Below are 24,403 nucleotides of genomic sequence, written 5' to 3'. Positions count from 1 at the left end.
TTTTCTGAAAGAATATATTCCCATACGATAAAAAAAATGCATATATCTTCTTGGACAAAATAGAAACTACAGGTACTTTTACAACCCCAAACATAAGTTATGTGACTCACTAGGCTAGGGACCAACTAAACACAAAAAGAATTTCCAACTACTTTTCAACATGTAGAAAATCATGCCCTATGGTTGCACAATGATCTTCCAATGGTTGTTTGATCTAGCCATTTATGTACTTGAGCTATTTAAAAAAAGAAACTTGATCCTAAAGCAGACCCCAAACTTATGTTTCCCTTGGGCCCATGCCCAAGGAGCAACTGTAACTTTTGCCATAGCTAGAGCATAGTATACATGCTAATCTTTATTATGTTTGCGCTCAAATCTATTTTAAGCAGTATATACGTGAATTCATTTAATATATTCCAATAATAAAAAAAATTTATATTATTATTATCATTTATTTCAAGAGAATTTATCAAACGGAAAAGCTTTCCATGTTTCCCCTGCAGCATTGAAATTCTATCTTCCCCGTTATCCAACCGTCCATTTTTTAATAAAGGGCTAAGATTGCCCCAATCAGAATATCACGTCTCTACACTATTTTATTTTTAATTTTTTTTCTATAAACTATTTAATACCAAATTTTGAATTTCTATTCCTCTATTAAACTTGCACCAACAAAAAATATAAAAAAAATATTTTTAATAATATAAAATAACCAAAATACCCCTGAAAATTTCAAGGGATATTTTGTTCATTATTTTTTTATCGAAAAATTATTGTTAATATTTTTCATAGGTGAGCCCCAATGAGAAGATGGCACGTACCAAACTTCACATTCAAAAAATTTATATTAACAAAATTAAAAATAAAATACTTTGAGACATCGGATCTAAGTTCAAATGGTGAGTGACTTTTGATAAAAAATAGACGGCTGGATGGTAAAAAAAAGATAGAACTTCTATGCTGTGGGGGGAGCTTTCCCTTATCAAACTACACCTTAGAGATGAAATATTTAATACTTTACCCGTATATTTTAAGAAAGAGTATATCACGCTGCATTCATGATGGGGAGGACTGGTTTGCAATATTCCTGCCCATCGCTACACAGTCCTCCCCAATCTTCTCTATACATCATCTTGTGCATTTTATACAATATACTTGAGAAGGCAAAGCCATAAATAAACTATTACATGCATACATTCTTCAAAATCGATTTGTTGCAATCTCATGAATGCCTCTTCTCCCTATTAATTTATCATATCCTTGATGAAATGGTGTTAAAAGTCGGTGAAATAAATTGTCCAGTTAATCGATAGAACTAAACAGCAGAGATGCATTTGTTCCCCCAAAACCGAATGAATTTGAGAGAGCAGCTCTGATGGGCATCTCTTTTGAAGATGTAAGAGGCATAAAATTATCATCAAAAACAGGGTCTGGTTTCTTGACATTTAGGTTTGGAGGAGCAATTCCCTGCAAACATGCCCACGCAAATAACAACAAAAGATTAAGAGAATTTATTTGTCAATTCAAGCCACACACTCGCATCTACATGCACAAGTTTGCATACACATGCTTCAATTGTGCACGAAATATGGAGATGGTGTTGAAGTCACCATCTTAAATTTGAAAGTGTTTTGAGGAATTAACTTACATAGTGTATGGCTAAAACTGTAAAGATTGCTTCAACTGCTCCAGCTGCTCCGAGGAGATGACCAGTTGCACCCTACAAGTTGGATAATGATCGAAGCAGAATAATAGACTAGAAACATCACAATGAAAGAAGAAAACTGAGTTCCCCTATGAAGAAAGAGTGATAATGAAACTGAATACCTTTGTCGAAGATACTGACAATGCACCTGATGTTGCCTGATGTGAAAACACGGTTTTGATTGCCTTCGCTTCTATGGCATCGCCTGGATAAAATGAGTTGGTTCAATAGATTCAAGGTTCATATACCTTAAACATTACATCTAAGGATAAATAGTAAGCATTCTCTCTGGTAATTATGGCCTGAATTCTTTTATGGGAACTTTTCCAGCGAAAGAATTTGATACACATGCACTAATTTCCTTGCCTAAGAATCTACAGATGTTGAACACTTACCCATGGGTGTTGATGTAGCATGCGCGTTTATGTAATCTACTTCATCTGGTTGCAGGCCAGACTACAAGAGAGTGCATGAAATGAAAATTAAATTAATATACTGATGCATATACTTCTGTTAGAAGAAATCATATTTCAGAAATCATGCTCTTTGACATATATGGATATGGACACGCTTAATGGAACAAAAACTTCAATAAAAGGTGAAGTAACATAGTATTTCCTGATGGCAACTAAAGGTGAAGTGACTGAATTCATCAAATGCATAAGAAAGTATGCTCACAGGGGCGCACACTATGTGCCTACTCCCTCACTCAAAACACCTATATAGGAGGATTTTTTAGTCTAAAATTTTGGGAACCACATAAGAATTACTAGATGATCATTTTTCGAAGAAAAATATTTAATTTTGAGTTTTGTGACACTTAGATCTAGCCCTTAAAAAATTGGATGGTTTCTATTCAATCTCGAGGCATTAGTTTTTTCTCGTACATAGAAAGTTTATTTCGAAAATGTTTTTTACTGAGATTGTTCTATGGGTTATAGAGATTCATTATCATCATCAAAGCCTTTCCCAGCTATTTGGGGTTGGCTACATGAATTTTGGTCCCTCATTCTGCTCTATCAAGAGTCATACCCTCAGTGTAACTAGAAGTCTCCTGAATGTATTCATTTCGAATTCTATCCCTTCTTGTCTTCCCGCTCATCCATCTCAACATCTTTACCTCAAATACACTCATCCTATAGGTTGCAAATGTAATTCTCCAAAATTTGAGATCTAAGAAGTATCCCTATCATGTGTTTTGCCCAATGGAGTAAATGGATAGTATACCCCTGAGGGAATAAGAAATCTTTTGGAAATAAAAGGTCATTCAATAATTCTATTTCATGGCTAAAGCACATATTAAACCTTAGTATTAGGTTAAAGGAGAAGACATGAACAACACCGAATTGGTTCTGATCTAGAAACATCTTCCATTAAATCAGCTCTACGTAAAGAACCATTCACTATAAAAAGCAACAAACTGCAAAGCCCACATATAGGCTCCTCACAAGAACAATTGTTATTATATGCTGACGGATCACATGGAAATACTACATTTTGCATTTCAAGCTGGATTACAATTCAAGACAAGGTTACGCTGACCAACAAGACCTAGCTTACCAACTTGATAAGTTAAAAGGGCCCTCCCAAGTGAATGCAATTTACCAAGAAACCAAGAAGCTGGGATTCAATGAATTGCTTTAGTTGTAAAAGATTATCCAAATCATTAATTCACTTGTTCAACTCACAGAATACGAGCAAAACGATTTTATTTTATTTTTGGTTGGCTATTGTGGTTTTGCACTTTTTAACAGGGTTCAAAATGGGGTAGGAACAAAGGTGCTGTGGTAGAGTTACTGCACTAGCATGTTGAAAAATAGTACAAGTTCTCTTTAGTGGTCTGTCCAAACTGGACATGATACATTCCGTAAGGGGTTACAGTCCAATGATGAGACCTTAAATATTATTCCCTAAAGTTATGAACCCATATTCAAAATGGACCAGGCCCACTTCTTAAAGGTAGTTTTCTCCACAAAAATCCTGAAACATGTGAACTAAGATAACATTTACAAACTTAAAAGCACAAAGTTCCAGGACAAACCATAATAGCATTGGATATTCTCCATATCGAACCAATACTACCCAAAAGAATACCACGACATTATAAGGGCAGTTTTCAAATTTTCTGTACCAAAATGTAGAGTAGCCTCTCAGCTCATCAGATCCATCAATTACGAAAAAGGGACTAATGCAAAAAAGTGATGAAATTGCAACCAAAGCAAAACATGCTGAAATTCAATAAAATTATACACATGAACATATCTGCAAAAATCAATAAAAAACAGAGACCTATTTGAGATGATCCTTTTACAGATCCTAGACTCCTTCAGAGGACTTGCAGGAAGCTACTGTACTGAATAAAAAACTGTGGATTTGGCGAACCAAATGTTTCACACAACTAAGAAGAAACTTGTGTACAATAAAAGATCCATGAATAATGGTCTCACTCTTCAGTACATAAAGCATTGCGCTTATTTTCCTCCACGGCAATGAGTTAAGCAACTTCAAATAACTGAGACTTCCACCTGATAATATATTTCTTCAATTGAATTCTACACATTGCTGGAGAGATAGGCAAGAGAATGATGGCTCAAGTGTGGAACCATAAGAAAAATAACCAACACTTGTATATTGTTAATTTGTGTCTTTTGCATCCTGATTGTGATCAGGCATTCCAAGCTACAATAAGACATATAAAACCAATTATTGTTTTATCTGGAATAATGTGATTGCACAAGACCTAAAGATAGTGTTCACAAATAGAAGAATAAAAGGCGTGACACTATGTATTAATTATTACTTTTAGTGTTTGTTTCTTTCTGTCAGAGAATATAGAGAAGAGAAAAAGCAAGTGAAGAAGAAGAGAGAAGCGAGAAGAAAGAAATATGAGAACATGAGGAAAGAGAAAGACGCGAGGTTCAACCCCACCTTCACGAACTTCTCAGCCTTATATTTTATTAAAATTTATGATATGGAAAAAACTGCCCATACAAATATAATTACGACAAAAGTTCAAAAATTAGATAACAAAAGATTTTAACACTCCCCCTCAAGATGGAGCATAATTATCGCCCATGCCCAGCTTTGAACAAATAGGAATATGACCAAAGCCTTTGGTGAAAATGTTTGCCACCTGATCCCTAGATTTCACATATAGAGTAGACAACTGCTTACTAGCAACTTTCTCTTGGATACAATGCCAGCCTACTTCAATATGCTTGGCCCTTTTATGGAGCTGGATTACTGGCTATATAGGTGGCAGCTTTGTTATCACAATACATCTTCATAGGTTCAGCAACAGTAAAGCCCATCTAGCATCAGTGTTTACAACCACATCAATTCACATGTGGTGTGCGGCATTGCTCTCTATATTCAGCCTCGGCACTAGATCTAGCCACAACATTTTGTTTATTAGTTTTCCATGTTACCAAGTTTCCACCAATGAATGTACAATAAACTTTGGTAGACCGCTTATCAGATGGTGATCCTACCCACTCAGCATCTGAGTAACCTTCAATAGCCAAATGGTTATTTGGCTTGCAAATTAGACTTGACCTAGGGCTTTACATACAGCATCCCAATGAGGAGTCCTCAGAGCATGCATAAACCGACTCACAACACCTACTGCAAAAGTAATATCAGGCCTGGTGATGGTCAAATAAATCAGTCTGCCAACGAGTCTTCTGTACCTTCTTGGATCCTCAAACAAGTCTCTCTAATCAGCCCATAATTTCATATTTGAATCCACAGGAGTATCCACTGGTCTAGCACCCAACATTCCAGGTTCTTTCAGCATATCAGCCACATATTCTTAGAGACAAACTAATGCCATACTTTGGTTTAGGTACTTCAGACAATACCTTAGTTGGCCCAAATCTTTAGTCTAAACATATTGTTTTAGATGTCTCTTCAAATGACTAATTCCTTCTTGATCCTTGCCAGTAACAACAATATCATTAACATAGAAAACTAAAACAATTATTCTGAAGTCTTATTTCCAAATAAACACTAGCGCCGAAATTTATATGCTATAACAATTTCATTGTAACTTTCTAAACCATGCCCGTGGAGACTGTTTCAAGCCATAAATGACTTTCTTCTACTTACATAGTTTATCTGACTCGTCAAAGCAACAAACCCAGGTGGTAGCTCCATGTACACCTCTTGTAAATCACCATGGAGAACTGATATCAAGTTGCCACAACGGCCATCCCTTGTTGGTGGCCACAAATATAACCACTCAAACTGAATTAAGTTTAGCAAGAGGAGCAAATGTTTCAGAGTAGTCAATACCAAATGTTTGTGTGTATCCCTTGGCTACCAATCTGCCCTTTAATCTTTCTACAGTGCCATCAGGTTGATATTTTACTGCATAAACCCATCGACACCCAACAGTTCTTTTCCAACAGGTAACTCGATGAGTTCCCATGTATCATTCGAATGAAGAGCATCCAACTGCTCTTCCATTGCTCTCTTCCACCCAATATGAGAAAGTGGTTCCTAGTAGGTCTTAGAAACTGAAATAGATGAAAGCGCTAAAGCAAAATTTTAATATGATGGCGACAAAATTGTAAAGGTAACAAAATGTGCAATTGGGTATTGAGTACAAGACCTAATAACTTTATGGATGGCAATAGGTACATTATCATCACAAGAGGGAAGTGGATCAGCAGACGAAGATGATTTGAGTTGGTAGGGGATGTCCTATCTGCATTTTTCTTTTGGAGTAAACCTTTATGGGATGCTCTTAAAAAACATCATGATGTATAGGTGCACCAGATTTAGTGTTGTCAGGCAAGTGGGGTGAAGAGTAAGTGTGAACATAAATAAGAACATGAATCATAGAAGGCGGGGACTTTGAGACTTCTTCAGAAATAGGATAAAAATTATATGTATCAATCACAAACTCTCCTCTGAAAAATATGTAGAGTGATAAAAAATTTCTTTTGTAAACCAGGATGATAACAAGATAACCTTTCTGGAAGCGTGAATACCCGAGAAAGATACCCTTGACAGCCCGAGGATCTAGCTTATCATTACCAGTACCTATGAACAAAGTATGAACACTCAAAAACCCGAGGAGGAACAACAAACAGTGGAGCATCAAGAAAGAGAACCGAGTGAGAAGCTTTTTTATTTAAGATTGAAGAAAACATACTATTAATTAAATAGCATGCGGTTAGTAAGGCATCTCCCCAATAAACCTTTGGAACACGCATATTAATAAGCAGAGAATGGGTTACTTCAAGTAAGTGTTGATTTTTTCTTTCAGCAACCCCATTTTGTTGAGTATGCGCACAAGAAGTTTGGTGCAAAATTCCATGTTCAGCAAAATAATTCTGAAATTCTATAGAATGATACTCTTTAGAATTATCAGACTGCAAAAGACACATTCTTATTGAATTGTGTCTGAATCTCCTTGTGAAACAATTTAAAAATGGAGAAAATCTCATATTTTTCTTTTATTAAATAGGGACTTTATTTTTAGGGTTCATTTCTCCATAGACTCAAGGTTTCAAAACCTATCTCCCAAACCCCCTAACCAATTTTACCCATCTTTTTAGTCCAAACAAATTTAAAAAAGACATTCTTTCTAAAATCTAAAGCTCCCTCTCCCTCTTCACGCGTTTATCTTTCTCTCTCCTACATAAATCCCCAAACCCCACTCGCTCCCCCTACTTCCCCAACTCTCTCTCTCTCTCTCTCTCTCTCTCTCTCTCTCTCTCTCGCCCCGTGGGAACTCAATTGCATATGGAAGGAACCAGAGCAAGAAACCAAATGCAAAGCGCTCATTGCATTTAGGTAACTTAGCTTTAAAACACGATTGTGAGGAGGAAATCAAATTGAAAGCTTCATGTGGCCCTGAATTTGGAACTGTGGGAATGAGCAAAACTTGTGTGCAAAAGTCTAGTTATTCTCTGCCAGCATCAGATGATATGAAAGTTGCATTTCACCCTGCTGATTCTGGGTCTTCTATTGGATCTGGATCAAAAGCTCCTGAAGTGATTAAGGAGAAACATGGGAGATATTTTCTCTTTCTTAGAAGTACCCAAAGAAGGGGATATGGAATATTTTCTCTCAAGATCCATATACTGCTATAATGCTGCAGTGAAACCAATCAGTGAAGTTTCTACTATTTGTTCAGATAAGGAGTCCATTGTTAAGAAGGAAGGATGGGTATGCAATGAACTTAGTCGTTACAGGCTTGACAACAAAGATTTGCAAAGTGCTGAACTTGCTTTTGCAGATGCAATACAAGCATTCATGGAAGTTTTAGATTTCTCCAATGTGGTTCTAATAAACTGTAATTTAGGTCATGGAAGAAGAGCATTGGCTGAATCGATGGAGAGCCCTTCTCTTGCATCTCAAAAGAGGCCAAAATGGTGGAATGAGCTCTGCTGGTCCATGTTGCAATGGGCATAGAGGAAGAAGACTTACCCCGAAGAGTTGGGGGAAGTACAGGAGAGACAAAGGGGTTTGGAGATTCACGGGGGGAGAGAGAGAGTTAGGGGAAGTACAAGAGAGAGAAAAGGGGTTTGGAGATTCACTAGGAGAGAGAAAGTGAAACGCCTTGAGAGAGGGTTAAAAAAAATATCTTTTTTAAATATGTTTGGGCTAAAAAAAATAAAATAAAAAAGGTTAAAATTGGTCTAGGGGATTAGAAGATATAATTGATAGAATCTCTATTCTCCAAGATAAGTTTTGAAATCTTGGATTTATGAAGAAATGAAACTTAAAAATAGGATCAACAGGGATATTTTCCCCATTAAATATAACCATATCATTTGTAAATAATCATCCATGAAAGTGATAAAACACTTGTGACCAGACAAACTTTGTACTCTAGCTAGAAACTATATATCAAAATGAACCACAGTAAACAAAACAAGTTTCTGTTTGTCAACTCTAGGACAAAATGACACCTTATGATGCTTTCCTAACTGACAAGCTTCACACTCTAAAGCAGACATAGACTCTAAAGAAGGGACTAACAACTGAAAGTTCTTGAGAGAAGGATGACCTAGCCAATATTGCCATAAGGAGAATTAGTAGAGTGAAGAGCAGCACAAATGAGGTTATGATCCAAGTAGTATAGGCCACCCAAGTCATACCCGCCATCAATCGCCCTCTTCGTCTTGAGATCCTAAAAGACACAAGAAGAAGGATAAAAGGTTACAAAGTAATGAAGAGAATTGGTCAACTTTCTCACAGATAATAAACTGAAGCAAAACTTTGGGACATATAGTACAGATGGCAGAGAAAGGGAAGAAGTAGGCATATATGTACCCTGCCCTGACACTGGACAACGATCCATTAGTCAGGGTAATAGAAGACTTAGGAATGCACTTATTTAGAGATACAAAAACAAAAGACTCACCAGTCATGCGATTAGATACTCCTAAGTCAACAACCCAGGGAGCAAGTTCCTAAGAGGCAAGAAGCACATTAAGTACTGGAATTTGCAAGAGTGGTAATAGAAGAGGAAGAGGGAATCATAGACTGTTGTACTTGTTGAACAAGTTTATTATATTCTTCTTTGGAAAGCACAACAGAGTCACCAGCAGAATCTGACTGTTGTTGATAATCACTGAGTCTACTTAAATAAGGCTCATCACTCTCAGACGTGTAAGTAACCTGGTTTGCCCAAGCAGGTTTACCAACCTTGTCTTGACACTTAGCAACTATATGATTTGTAGCCCACAATTTATGCACTTGGGAGTTCCTCGACCCCTGCCATCATCACCTTTACATCAGCCACTTCAAGAGTCACGACCACGTCCCTAACCTCTTGATCCATCACCTCTCCCTACAATCGTATTCAATATTGATCCATCACTAATACTTAAGTCAGAAGGTGAGGGGGAAGCAAATATATTGACTTGTTGAATGCGCAACTAAACATTAGTGATAGATGGGAGTTCAGTGCTTGCGAAGATCCGTCCATGTACATAATAGTATTCAGATTAGGCTAGAAAAAATTTGGCAATCCTAAATTCGTCACGCTACCTCTTCTGTAATTCCACATCACCAGATCTAGGTTAATATAGATTCAAGTCTTCCCACATACCCCTGAGGGTATTGTAATACTCACTCACACTCTTATTACCTAGTTGCAATTGAAACATTTTCTCAAACAACTCATACCCCCAGGGAATATTTTTATCTAATGAATATGTTTCTTTATAAAGTGTCCCAAATTTCCTTAGTTGTATCAAGAAACATCACATGGCACTTATTTGGGGTTCCATTCTACAACACAACTAGGTCATGATTATGTAATTTTCTCTCATCCACTCTCCATAAGTACTAAAAGAATTACTAGGATTGTCCTCAGTCAAATAGTTCAGTTTTCCCCTTGCACCCAGGGATACTTTGATAGATTAAGATTAAGCCCATACAACATAATTGGACTCATTTAGTTTTATAGAGGTGATTTGTACCCCCTGAGTTTCAGGAAAACTAAGGATTCCAGGTTTACTTTCTATGAGCATAAAAGATAAAGGAGAACAACAACCAAGGTTCGCCAATTTCAAATAACTCACACAAGGCTAGTACAATGTAAAAACAGCCTAAAAAGGGGAGAGATACTTATCATTCAGATCTGGTCATATCCTCACACTTGAACACCACATTGAACATATCTAAGCATCACCATGTCGCCAACATTGAAACTAGGTCATGATCTTGATCCGTACAGATGAATTGTAGCATGTTACTATAGAACATACTGTAGCATGTTACTGTTGCACAATATTGTAGCACGCTACTGTAGTTCTATTATTTAAAAAAAAAGGAAGAAAGGGGAAGATCACGATTTCTCTCTCTCCATTTTTTCTTTTTATTTTAAAGGGAAGGGCTGAAAAAAGCAAAGATGAAAGAAAAGGAGAAGATGAAAAGATAAAGAATTAAAGAAAGGAAGGATTCAAGAAACATAAAGGATCAGATCTGATACCATGCTAGAAATATAGAGAGAAAAGAGAAAAAGAAAGAGAAGAAGAGAGAAAAGAGAAGAGAGAAGAGAGAAATATGAAAAACATGAGGAAAGAGAAAGAGGTGAGGTTCAACCCATCCTCATGCACCTCTCAGCCTTATATTTTATAAAAATTTATGATATGGACAACTGCCCGTATAAATATAATTGGACACTTAGGTCCAAAATTTATATAATAAAGGATTTTAACACTTTCTTTACTTTGTTGATGATTGTCCTCTCTAGGTTTATAATCCTCTCACTCTGATCTAATAAAATCATGTTACTTGACAAAAGGGGGGGGGGGGGCGCATACAAAGGATTAGCATGCATAACTCTCTAAGACTCTTAAAAGCATTATGGTCTCTTTCAATGGAGTCATTTTAATATATATATATTGAGAGGATTTTACCTAGAGTTTCATGAGAGGCATAGAAGTTTGTACTTCATAGTCTAAAGCCATGGGCATTAGTGTATATTCTTTTGGACTAACAATAAATCTTAGGCTTTTCAATGTTTCTAAGTTTATACACATCCACACAGATCAATTAAAGAAATGCGGTCTTTTCCTTGGTCAGTGGATTCAGAGAAGTAGAGGAGTTAGTTGAAAAAAATTAGCCTTGTAGCTAAAGGTGCCGGAAGATTTGTAGATTGCGCAAGCACTTAAGGATGGAGCTAGGTGAGGAGAATGGGGGATAGGAAGCCCTGGCAAGGATGTTCTGAAAGTGTTCATATGGTGATAAGGATATGGTATTATGCTTATTCTCGTCCCCAAACTATGAGAAAGATTTGGTTGCTAGAATTGTATAGCCATGTAGGCAATATTTTGGAATTCCTAAGGGGTTTCAGTCCAAATGACTGATCACCCTATTCCCCACAACTATGAACACAACAAAAAAGAACCAACCCATTTAAGCAAGGATGTTTTCAAAATGTCTTGCGATAAGGATTTAATTAATGTCACCGAATTGCGAGAGCTTTGGTGCTAGAGGTGTAACAGATGATGTCCCTACTTGACAAAACAGTGAACAACACAATTCAAACAATTTCCAGATCTCACTGACTTTGAGAAACGGGGAACTACAAAGTAAAGAAATTTACTTAATGAGCACAATGAAGGTTCTGCTGGAAACTTCACATCACCCTAACCTTCAAATGTCGATAAGGGATGACTGGAGTATGTCTTTCCTCCTCTCAAAGTATATCAAGAATGTTTGATGGACCTTGAACAGAGCAATGAAATACCCCAGAGACCTGCTACTGTCGCCTGAAAGTAGAGTGATCTGAAGTTTCTTACAGAACCTTCACCGCACTCATTGTAAACAAACCCAAACAAATATTTAGAAAAGAAAAATCAGAAAAAGGTGATAGAAATCTTTTAGAGTGACTTGAGTTCGGAAAGACTACAATCTAAATATCATTAAAATAAACATATCCTCCTGCCACTGAAAGCAGGGATGTCATCCTTTATCTATATCAAAATAAATGCAACAAGCAAATACAACTGCACACCTGTTCAATTGCACGTTTCATAGCCAAAGCAGCACCTTTCCCATCACTATGTGGCTGTGTTATATGATGTGCGTCACCTAGTAAAATGGTAATTGTCATTTATGGATGAACAAAAGATGTAAATAAAGGACATTAAATTTGTAGTGACCAGAAAGACAACCTGACATCCCATAGCCTCGAAGTTCAGCATATATTTTTGCTTCCCGCTTCCTTGCATGTTCAAGTTCCTTCATTTCACATAAAAACGACATGATAAGGGAGGCTAACAGTGTTAATAGTAGCTTTGACATAAACATGACAGGGGGCACAAAGCCTGCAGTATTTTATTCCACAAGTTATGTTATCTTGGACTAGTTTACACATACAAGTTTTTTGATGAACGGGTCGGAAGTGTGCAAGCTTTCTTTGTTATTTATGAAGTACATACTACATAGTAATATGAATAATGAAACAACATGTTAGCAAAGGACATGCCCTTAAATTTGAGAAGCAAGGTGAGCAGCTTAAAAAGGGTAGCAAGGATAACTTTTTTTGAAATAGATTATAAATACTCTGAAAACATAAAGAGTTCATAGAACATAAAACATGACATTATGTATCTGTGCATGTTAATTCAACAAAAGAAAAAAAAAAGGGTAAATGATTCACCAAAAGAAGATAGTGTGTGTAAAGAGTGGGTGTAATTGGGGTGGTCATTTCATGTATGTTTATCAATTGACGTGGAATGCACCTGTAGGCATTTTTTGTAATTCCATACATCAAATTTTGATGTAATTATACCTACAGGCATAGATATTTAAGTAGAACATGCAATACGTAGTCCAGTTAGCATAATAAAATAAAAATGAGAAATAATGCTCGAAATACAAAATGAACCATGGTCGGCTTCTCGGTGAGCATGTGGATGGAATTGTAAATTTAAACAGAACCTAGAAGACCTACCCTAATCGTACAAGTATAGTGAATACGTATCAAAGATCTTTGGTCATTTTTGCATCATTACCGTCAAGGATCCTCACTACTTGAAGCCCTTTATAACTGCATACGATGTAAGAATTTCAGTCACTGAAAGCTGACACTTTCTCATGCTTTCAAAGTTAAGTTCAAGAATGTATATCCTTTCATCCACACCTTCACTTAGGACTCCAAGCAGCAAACTAAATGTTAAAAGTCCTCATTAAAATTGGTTGTTAGAGATTAAGCATGAAAAATGAGAGTGGAATATTCATATTTGTAGATATAATGTGGTTGTAGAATTATGGGATACTACCTTTATTTTTTATTGGTGGGATACCTCTTGGAACTCGAGTCTAGAGTTGATAGGTTCTCATGAATAATAAGCCCCATCAAGGTGACAATTCAGGGAATTGTTCGTCTTATAATGTTACTCTGACAGCTCAGTGCAAAAGATGGATCATATCTAGAGTAAAAGTTTTGTAGATGAGAAACCCATCAAATCTGCAAATAAGGTGATTCCAATTCATGAAATGTTCTGCACCTGTAACTTAACAAAAAATCATATTAAATCAGACTTCTTTCTTAAAAAACATTAACTCAGGGGAAGAACAAATAACTCTGGTACTCAAAGCCCCAGGATGTAGGTTCTGCTCCAAAGACACCGACGAAGGGGAAGTTTAAGCGTAGGACACTACAGGATCTTGTACCATCTAAGAAAATGAGAAGTTGCTAAAATCATCCTTTTACTTCTTAGATGAAAATTTGCACACATTGTACACAATACAAACTTGAGGGTAACCAAAGTCATAACATTACATTAGCAGGGAAACTTTCTATTAGCACAAGCATACGCGTGCACACACATATACATGTCTACTAAATCTCTTGTACTGTCAGTTTGTCAGTCATCGTCAGGCAATCATAGCCTTCCATTTCAATTGATTTGATCTAATCAGTGGGCATGTCTTATCCTATTAGATAGAGAGTCCCTGTACAAATAGATTTAAGGGGCTTGGAGAACTGGGCTGGGAATCTTTCTTTAAATAATTTTAACCAATGAACAAAAAAACGGCCACCTCGCTGCCTAGGCGCCATTTTTTCAAATATGCCCAGTTGTGGACTAGGCGGCCTGCTTAAGGTGGGTCCGTCAAGGCGCCCTCCTAGGTGCCGCCTTGCCCAATGGTGGAAAAAAAACCTCTGGCCATGGATAAAACCGTCATTTCACACCCTAAAGAAGGTGGGGAAAATGGTTTTGGGGGCCATTCTTACTCCCAAAAACATTGTTGGTGAAGTTTAGAGTAAGAAAAAACTTGAAGAAAACAAGATTTTGAAATTTTGTAGAGAGATCGAAATATTTTTCGACCTCCTCGAATGGTCACGAAATTAAAGGATATTCATCCCCAATCTTTTTTAGGCTTTTAGTGATTGTAAAAGAGGAGATTTGAGAACCAAAACATTTGAATTTGGTCGGTATTGATTCCACTTCAAGAAGGTTGGTATATTTCAGTAGTTTTCATTAAGTTATGTATTTGTTTTTTCACAATGTCTTAAGATGTTAGTATTTGCTATTTGTATTTTTTTTTTATATACTTTATGATATATATGTGATATATTATTGACTAATTGCATTATTATTTTCCCATTTTGATATATAGTTTGGGTCTTTGGGAAAGCAATTCAATAATAAAGTCCATTGGCCCCAAATCAAATGAATGTTCTTTTTACCTCTTTTTTTTATTTTTTTAATGTTGCTTTTGAGTTTTAACTATTTAATTTGCAGTCTAAAGTAGTAAATGTTTATGTTTGATCTGTACTTCTGACTTTTTTGCGTTCTGAACAATATATTATATACCAAAATTACTTATTATATAAAAAAAAAGTCATTTCTATATACAATGAAATGGGGGGAGGTGTGGGGAGGCCAGAAATCCGCAAGGATCTGCACTTCCCCAAAAGGCAGGCCGCCTTTGTCTGTAGGCGCCCACCTAGGCAGCCCAGAGACCAAACCGCCTAGGCGACCGCCTCCGTACTTTTTAACATTGATTTTAACAAATAGGGTTTCCATACACTAATAGGATTAAGATAAATTTTTATTGTTTATAGTTTTACATTTTTTTGCTTTAAAAACAAAGATATAACATGCTTTCTTGATTTTCCATTTTAATTACAAACTTTTATGGTTTAAAAACATTAGCTAATATAAAAGAAGGGAATATTAAGGGCATGTAGACGCTTATATAAGGCCTAATAAATAAGGATTCCATACATAAATAGGATTAAGTTAATTTTTTTCATTTTTAATTCTTGTTATTTTAAAAAACTAAATGACATTTTAGGAATTTTTTTATGTAAATGAATTGCCAATCTAATATAAAGTAAACAAAAAACAATATATCCGTAGACAGCAGTCTAAATAATCACTGTTTTAATAAATTCTCAAAGCTTTTCTTGAATCCCTGGATTTTCTAATTTCTTATGAAATAAGGAATATTCATATGATACTTCCTTTTTTCGTAGTTTGAAAAAAAAAAAAAAAAACCGTTATTTTAAAACAAATTGCATCAGTTTAACACATGAAATTTAAAGATTCATTTATAATTTGAATGGTTGCACCAATGCATTCCACAAGCCGACTTGTGTTTGTTTGTGTGCATGTGTTTGTTTGTGTGTGTGTTTGTGCGTGTGCGCATGCGTGATTGCGGCTGTGTGTGCATGTGTTTATGTATCCTGCATATATGAAGCCACTTAACAAAGAGTAGTACACATGTTGCTCGATTAGAAGAGTGACCTATTCAGAGTAAGTCGAGAATAGGGACCATATTAAGAAAGCATCAAGGGCAACACACGTTAGGGACAGTTTTGTGGGATCTAATATCTAATTGCGTGACATGAGTTAGGTTGGATTCCCACCTTCCTATTTTCTAGGTAATGTATTTAAAGAGATTTCTTGTGTCTCCAATGAGGTGGATATTTTAGGATGGATCCGTATCTTTAAAAGGATTCCAGATTAGATTTGGAGACAAAGAAATGAGTGAAGAGCAAAAGCTGCAAGGGGCCATGTAGAGGTTATGGAAAGATTCTATTTTCATGGTTTTAGGGGAGAGTTTTTGAGTGTTGCTTCTCCATCTGGATCCTATTTTCATGGTTTTATATTAAATGATGTTTGAGATATGCATTGAGCTTTTATTTGATGGTTTTTAACATTTTCTAATTTAATAAATGATATTTCTTATTAGATGCTTAATGTAAAACACTTGCCTATACTTGACTAGTATATATATCCCGAAAAGAATAAAATTCCATTAGTCCCAAGTGAAACAAAGTCATCCACACTTTCCCATGTTAACCATCTTAGAAACTTAAGGAACCAAAGTCTATACATAAAAACTGTGAAGGTTGGTACCAAAACAAGGTAAACAGCTATACTAGTGACGCAAGAGCTGAAGTATAGGTCTTTTCAAGGTAAGTGAGATATAAAGGAAACCACAGCCATGTACAGCTTGGAAACTATAAAAGAAGTATCGCATATTCAAATGGAGTAATCCCAGTAAGGGTAAGCAAGGCGTTGCAAGTAGCCTAAATATAAACTCTGTGTGTCCAACCTTGTCCTAACTCACCTCCAACACCATGATTCCAGAACCTTCACCTATCCTGTAGAGGTATGACACTGTCAATGTAATATATGTCAAAACACCATTTTAAACAAAGCCATTTAAAAAAAGTAAAAAATCACCGACCAACACCCTCCACAAACAAAAATGTAGGTATGCATACGTGTGAAAATGTACACTTACGTATACACAGACACATGGTCATGCACGCAGACAAACACACAGAGACAAAAGGCATATAGAATATGAACTTACACGAATCCATCTCTCCCACAGTCAAATGGTCGTGAGGATTCCTGAGGGAGGTCGTTGTACTTTGTAGTCAATGCTCTAGATCTGTATTGGAATTATGGAAAATACTCTCAGTCTGCATGCAAATATAGATTTTAATTATGTTGCCCAAAGTATATAACACTCAAGATTAAAAACCCTCCGAACCATAGTAAAACAAGGGAAAAGGGGAACACAGATTGAGAATTGTATTTACAGGTACGTCATTTACTCACACAGCGGATGCCCATGGATTTTGTCTGAATTAATATGTTTTATGGTTAGAAAAATCTTCAGTATAAAAGTATCATGCTTACTGAAGTATCTGGACTCATTTTAAACAAAAGTATCATGCTTATTGGAGGAGCACATTTACAACGAATGAGACTGCACTAAGAATTCAACTTACATCATAAATATGATGAAAAAAACCATGGTACATCAATTCGCCTTGCATTGGGAAGCCCTAAGCTCTCCTAAATTTAGATAACGTTAGTGTCCAATTTGTTTTACTTTCCTTTTTACTTAGATATAATAATTTATTTATAAGAATGTAACACCATGCCTTTGAATTGGATATCAAAGATGAGAAACAAATGCCAATGCTCAGAGGTAATGACCCTACCATTGACCAATATTTTTGACCCACCTATAAGCCTACTTGTGTCTATTATGAAAAATAATTTCAGTAGAATGTGCCCCAACATGGATCACCAAGTCCCTGAAGGCACTATTAGCTTGCCGCCCCACCTGATAACAGTAAAGGAATCTGCTAAATAATTAAGGGTCTCAAAAGAGCCAAGGTTTGCATGATGCAATGTTTGATCTACATAATCAGAGACTAATCCCTGGTATCACCAAATGAAAATGTGATATGTTGCGAGCCCACCTTAAAACATTAACAGATTCCTCACAGCAATTATCGTATCATAGCAATCACAAAAGCCCCTGATTCCATAAAGTAACACTAGATCCTCAAACTCCACAAAATGTATCCATCACCCCAAGAATGAGCTCCTCACCAGCTCCTGGACATCCCTGACTAACCAACTATCCTAACCAAGGACAAGTTGTTCCGAACTCTGCCCCTATTCAAGCTGTTGCATAGACTTTCACAGACATACACTCAGAAACAAAAGAAAACACACTGAAAGGCTGAATGTGAGTCTTTCTATTTTATTCTTTTAGTTTAATTTCGTGTTAACGGATGGACTTATAAATACTGTAATTGGGTAAATTGGGATTAAAACAATAGTGAGATTAAACTGGGTTTTGATTTATTGTTATGGAGCACGGTATTAAAGTGCTAGTGTCCTACTTTCCATGATTCCATGAACTCCTCTTTTGGTGGCTTTGAAATCCTATCTTGTTGCTGTAGTTGTTGGCAAGTTAGAAAGAGAAAGAGGGTAGAAGAGACCCTCACATAGAGAAGCATAGAACTCAGGATTTAGATGGGGGTTCATGTGTAGTTCCAATTTTATACGAAGTAGAGAGGAGTATGCGATTTCTTTGAGTCCTAAAATAGAGGAATTGCATGGGTGGTAGAGGAAGATAGAGAAAATAATAAAATTAGTGGGCGTACAAGAGTAAGAGAGAGAGGGGATATTTCCTACAATAGTGGATCTAGAGAAGGGTGCGTGAGTTAGAGAGAGAAAGGGATATGTAAGGTTTTCTTTTTCTATGTTTTTGGAATGGCTTGTATAAAAGAACTCTTGGACATCCCGTGTGAGGATGTTGTCTCTCCAATAGTTTGAGCTTTCTTTCTCCTATGTTTGTTGGCTGATTGTTGCTTGTTCAAGGGTCAAGGGCGCATTTAACTCTCACATTCCTTTCGCATCACATGCACACGTAAAACTTAAATTTTGGTATTATATATTAAAAGATAAGTATGCATGTAACAAAGAAACATCTATCACAAATAAACACAAAGCATCCATCTATCAATAGAGTTAAAGGCGAACACAAACAATCCAATGTGACTATTGGAAGGTAAGCCCCTAGACTCATCAAAAGCAAAGCCAAGCAGGACAACACAAGGGCCACACCTCAAGCAGTTGATTAGGTTGCCTTAGATAAAGAATAACAATATTCCAGTCATTTTATTAATCGTGACAAATGCTCTATGGCAGAGCTTCAAGAAAATTTAAAGAGGATTATCACCAAAGAGAATAAAACAGAAACCAATTTCTTGAATGATGATTGCTACCTGCAAAATCCAGCTATCGATAGAGCATCAATACTGGATTCAGTTCCTCCAGCTACCATTACATCTGCATCTCCAAATTGTATCATCCTTGCAGCATCCCCAATAGAATGTGCACCAGTAGCACAAGCTGTGACTGCAGAATGGTTCGGTCCCTAGTTTATGAGTGTGAGCATTTACATCCAGGGTCTTATTGCTCAATATTATGTAATTTTGCACATTGAAAAAAAACAAACAGCAGTACCTTGAACCCATACTTCATGCTCACGTGGCCTGCTGCCATATTGATCAATATCCGTGGAATGAAAAATGGACTAAGCCTCCGCAAACGCTGCCTCATCAAATAACTAAAAGTTATAATCCATAGACATTGAGAGTACATCCAGTTCCATAATAACAATAATACTTTCAAATGAGAAGCTAGCATTCACATATTGGTGACCACAATGCTTACGAAGTTAGGGTAAATAGCACAAAGAATAAAAGGGGAACATTAAAGAAACCCAACAAACAAAATATGACCATCCAAAAAGTCATAGCCTACACAAAACGGATATCACCTTCACAAAACACATGGCTGGCAGGCGATGTAGCTTTTCAGAGGTCATATAGCATTCATTGTGTTTTCTCTAACACTCCAAAAAAATATGATGATAAATGGCTAACCTTCTCACGAATCATCACTGCCGCATCCAAAATGTCACTGATGCTTCCAATACCTCCACCGATGGAAACACCCTAAACTACCAAGAAAGTGAGACATCTAGAAGGAGAATAAACACCAACACCTGAAGACATAATTTTCTTCATATAGACTAAATGCAAATGTATTTACCGTCCTTTCCTTCTTCTCCTCCTCTTCTGGCATCCAGTTTGCATCTCTAAGAGCCTCATCGGATGAACACAATGCATAGGCAATGAACTTTGAAATGGATCTTTGTTCCTGGAGCACAGCAGAATCATAAAGGGAAGACCCCATAAATAAATCCCACATCCCATGCAATAAGAAAATTGATAGACTGATATTTAAAAAACATGAAATAAATGATCTACAAGGCACTGGTTATCAAGAATCTAGAATTCATATGAATTCGGGTACCACCTATCTCAAAGCAATAATACAAATCAATATGGAACTTCGAGTACAAAAATGGCAGGAATTTCAGTGATCATACAGGATGCTACTACAATTATATTATAGCAATTTTCAGGTGTTTGTTTTAAATAATTTTCTGAACTCAAAACTTCAAAAGGTGTTGACAACCACAAGGTCTTCTTTTTTATCAGTATGTGTCAATACGACATTTCAATAATAGGTTACACTAAATAAATATTGATAGGCATATTCCAATGCATGACACTAATGGCACCACAAAGCCAACTTCATTGAGAGGCCTTGAGGAGAACCTTGAGACATGTAACACTGCTATCTGTTATGGATTGCCCTAAATAAACACACACACATGTGCAGGTGTCCACACAGCATTACCAGCCACCTTTTTGTCTGAACATAAGAGTGTCATTAGTCCTACACAATAACCTAGTACTATAATCTAAGGTCCCCCTTGATAAGCATGTGTTACATTCCCAGCATAGAGCAGTTAGCAGACATGCTAACCAGAACATAAACTGCATGTGACCTTGACGAGGTCCACCACTGATTCCCAGTAAGCCAAAGTTTATTCTTCATGTAGTAAGACAAAGGATTACCTCAAGAGAGACTGAAGTAAATTTAAATAGCTATAGAGCAATTAGCAGACATTCTTACCAAAAACAAACTAGAAACTACCACGATGAGGCGCTACAAGATTTTGGAATGAATCAATGTTTGAAACTCTAGATCTCATTCTAGGATTAAAAGGGGTTCTCTCAAGAGAGATTGAAGCAGTTCATCATCATCATCATTTTAGCCTTTTCCCAATCAATTGGGGTTGGCTACATAAATCCTGGTTCTCCATTCTGCTCTATTATAGGTCATATAGGCCATAAGTCCCCATATTTTTTCGGACTACTTCCAACTATGTCCTTTTGGGCCTACCCCTTGCTCTTTTCAGTCCTTCCACTTTAACTAACAAGTGTTGTACTTGGTCGGCGCCACAAATGGCCAGCCCATCTCAGTCTACTCTCTCTCATTTTAATGAGATTGAAGCAGTTATATCACATAAATTATCACAACAGTGAGGTTCCAAACAAGTTTGGACTCAGACAAAGGTAATGCGCAAAGGGAGAAATATCATATAGAATGGCTAAAATGTGAACTGAAGAGGGTATCTCCATGCTATGGGTACTTTAGCAATCCCTATCGTCCACCACACTATAAAATCACATCTCTTCCCTGGCCAAACCTGATTCCCCACCTTTTTCTTTCTTTCACTGCCATTTGTTGACATTTAACTATATTACGGCATAAACCAATATATAACAATTGTAGTGCCAAATTATCACAATACTATGTTTTTTACCAAACTATAACAGCAATATCATGTTGGGGTAGGATATGGACAAAGTAATTGCGACTTACCTTAGGATTCAGCCAACATTCTTCATCAAATTCGCCGACATTGCTTCCACATGGAACAACAGCTGCAACTTTAGACGCCAACTGATCAAAAGTATGAACCAGTGTTTCTCTCTCAATCCCATCCATCTTAAGATCATTGAGACAGAGAGAACGGATTCCACATTCACCACCAACGAGGCGGCCCCATGTCCTCTCTACCCCACAACCTAGAGGCGTGACCATGCCCAAACCTGTAATAAATTTAGGGCAAAATTACACACCATCAATCGAGTGTAAAAAGAAATCCATTATTGAAGATGCTGAAATTCCGGAATTGAACGGCGACATGTACCAGTTACAACTACGCGTCGTTGGGGAAGAGTTGGGAGTGGACCGAATTGTTGAAATTTTGATGAAAAACATCGAGTGAAATTGAGGTGCAGGCGTTTATATGGGAATTTGATGATATTCTTCATGAACTTATGCGTGATTTAACTATTAGTTTTTCTCTGCAGAACATGAAATCAGGAAACATGATTGATATTCAAGTAGCTAATATGCTACTAAATCAACACATAATCTGAAATTATATTAGATAAACCTTTCAAAATGTTTTAATATGGAAGGTAATAGAACGTACAAAAAATAATGCAACGGTATTAATTGATATTCAAATAATTCAAAATGATCATTCATAAACCAATATTTGATCTCCAAAAACACTCAAAAAAGTTTCAATACATAAAGTAATCGCAGAGAGCCCAATGATATTAGAAAAATTTTTGATAAACAGATATATTTCATTTGCAAAAACTTTCACAATCTGCCAACATGCAAAGTAAACAAATGATTAGCCACAAAAATTTAAAAACTGGCCACTTAACTGAATTCAATCCACAAAAATTTCACAATTTTAATGCCCAAAATAACCAATTTTACAATAAAATTTTAGAAGAAAAATCGACCCATAAACCCTGTTTTTTAGAGAAAACCCATAAACCCATATTAATCTGCAAAAAACACAATCGTTTTTCTCACAAATAATAGTTATTAATTATCATACGAGCTAGAAAAAAAGGAAAAAAGTAGACAAATGATAAAGACAATATGGGTACCAAGCAGGAGAACGAAACATTTCATTAGACAACAACCAGTAATCAGAAAGATATATATATCGAGAGAGAGAGAGAACAATGTAATAGACAGAGAACAGTGAGGAGAGAGAGAAGAAGAGTTTAAGAGAGAGATAGAGACCTCGGAGCAGAACAGGATACCGAGCCAAAACCCTAGCAGCTGAGTTGAAATCATGGTTAGCAAATCGCCGATTAAACGGCCATTTTTTAAAAACATCGGCGACTTTGTGGATACGTTTAAATATACGACTTTTTGAAAAGGTCCGCAAAAATTCACGTATTTTCCATTAACACGCTTAAAATGCGACTTTTTGATAAAACCATTCATAGAAGACAAACAAGTACCCCTTTTTGACATGTATTTTTGTTTGGAAAAGCTTCCTATGCTCTCCTAGAAGTTCTATCCACCCCTATTATTCAGCGGTCCAGTTTTTTATCGAAAGAGCTATTCTACGTATGATCTTAGATCCAACATCTTAAAATATTTTATTTTTAATTTTTTTAATATAAATTTTATGAATGTGAAATTTGGTACGTGTCATTTTCTCATTGGGGTGCACCTATGAAAAATATTAACAACAATTTTTCAATAAAAAATAATGACCAAAATACCTCTTGAAATTTTCAAAAGTATTTTGGTCCTTTTATATTATTAAAAATATTTTTTTATATATTTTTCGTTGGTGAGAATTTAATAAAGGAATAGACGCCCAAAATTTGGTATCAAAATAGTTTATAAAAAAAAACTTAAAAATATAATGTGTAGAGACATGGCAATCATAACCCTCCATTAAAAAATGAACGGTTGGATAAAGGAGAGGATAGAACTTCTATATTGTAAGGAAAACATAAAAAGCCTTTCCATTTTTTTAAAACGAGACGAAAAAATTTGTATTCTTTTTGCAGCCATTTCTAGTTTCATGCTTTCCACAAAAAGTACTATTTCCAAAAAATATATTCTTTTATGAAAATACTGTTATGGCATTGTGATAACTGTTTTATGAAAATACTGTTTATGGCACAAGTTAGAGCTCAAAACATATTCTTTTACTAATTAATAAATACTGTTTATGGCACAAATTAGAGCTCAAAACGTACTCTTTTAGAGATGAATGAGAATCAGATAGTGTGATAACTGTTTATGGCACAAATTAGAGCTCAAATTAGTGAATACTGTTTATGGCACAAATTAGAACTCAAAACACTCTTTTACTGATGAATGAGAATCAGATAGTGTGAACAACATATTAGAGAATGAAAAACATAGAGGAGAATGAAAAACATACAAATTAAAGAACAAATTAGAGCTCAAAACATACCAAGTGAGAGAATGAAAAACATTAAGAATGAATAGATGAGAGTAATGAGACATCTAAATAATTGACTAAATTATAGTAGTCTAGTAAAGTTTTTGAGGATGGATTAGTTATTGATGGTTTTGACATAATTTTTATTTTTTAGAATTTAAAAATTTCTAATATTTTAACCTTATGCGATTTTTTGAGCCTAATCTGATATATCTTTACATGAAGATCTTTTAC

The 24,403-nt window shown here is 35.9% G+C and overlaps 1 protein-coding gene across 18 annotated transcripts; it reads right to left on the bottom strand.

The window, feature by feature from the left end:
• Positions 1-1,028: 1,028 nt before the first annotated feature.
• Positions 1,029-23,188, bottom strand: LOC18429734 (Beta-ketoacyl synthase). 18 transcript variants are annotated; one of them, XR_016043210.1, is made up of 18 exons: positions 22,984-23,186; positions 22,082-22,238; positions 21,751-21,980; positions 20,065-20,172; positions 19,896-19,967; positions 19,474-19,560; positions 19,233-19,384; positions 17,012-17,092; positions 16,763-16,796; positions 12,349-12,415; positions 12,189-12,265; positions 9,368-9,512; positions 9,084-9,132; positions 8,727-8,849; positions 2,101-2,161; positions 1,828-1,910; positions 1,649-1,720; positions 1,029-1,467 (listed from the first exon to the last, which is right to left on the bottom strand). XR_016043210.1 is itself a non-coding variant. In XM_006839017.4 (15 exons), the coding sequence occupies exons 2-15, from the start codon at positions 22,203-22,205 to the stop codon at positions 1,303-1,305; spliced, it is 1,413 nt and encodes a 470-aa protein (XP_006839080.1). In that variant the 5' UTR covers positions 22,206-22,238; positions 22,984-23,188; the 3' UTR covers positions 1,029-1,302. The 18 variants fall into 18 exon arrangements, 7 of the variants coding, with proteins under 7 accessions (XP_006839080.1, XP_088706275.1, XP_088706272.1 ...); XR_016043217.1 differs by lacking the exons at positions 8,727-8,849; positions 9,084-9,132; positions 9,368-9,512 and adding an exon at positions 6,680-6,751 and having other exon boundaries at positions 17,012-17,123; XR_016043208.1 differs by lacking the exons at positions 9,084-9,132; positions 9,368-9,512.
• Between the last annotated feature and the right edge of the window lie 1,215 nt (positions 23,189-24,403).

The sequence above is a fragment of the Amborella trichopoda genome, chromosome 10, assembly GCF_054954075.1.
Source record: "Amborella trichopoda isolate Santa Cruz 75 chromosome 10, AtrichopodaSantaCruz75HAP2 v2.0, whole genome shotgun sequence".
NCBI classification, from domain to species: Eukaryota; Viridiplantae; Streptophyta; class Magnoliopsida; order Amborellales; family Amborellaceae; genus Amborella; species Amborella trichopoda.
Note: the sequence above shows the minus strand (reverse complement) of the source record. Positions and strands in the feature narration are given on the sequence as shown.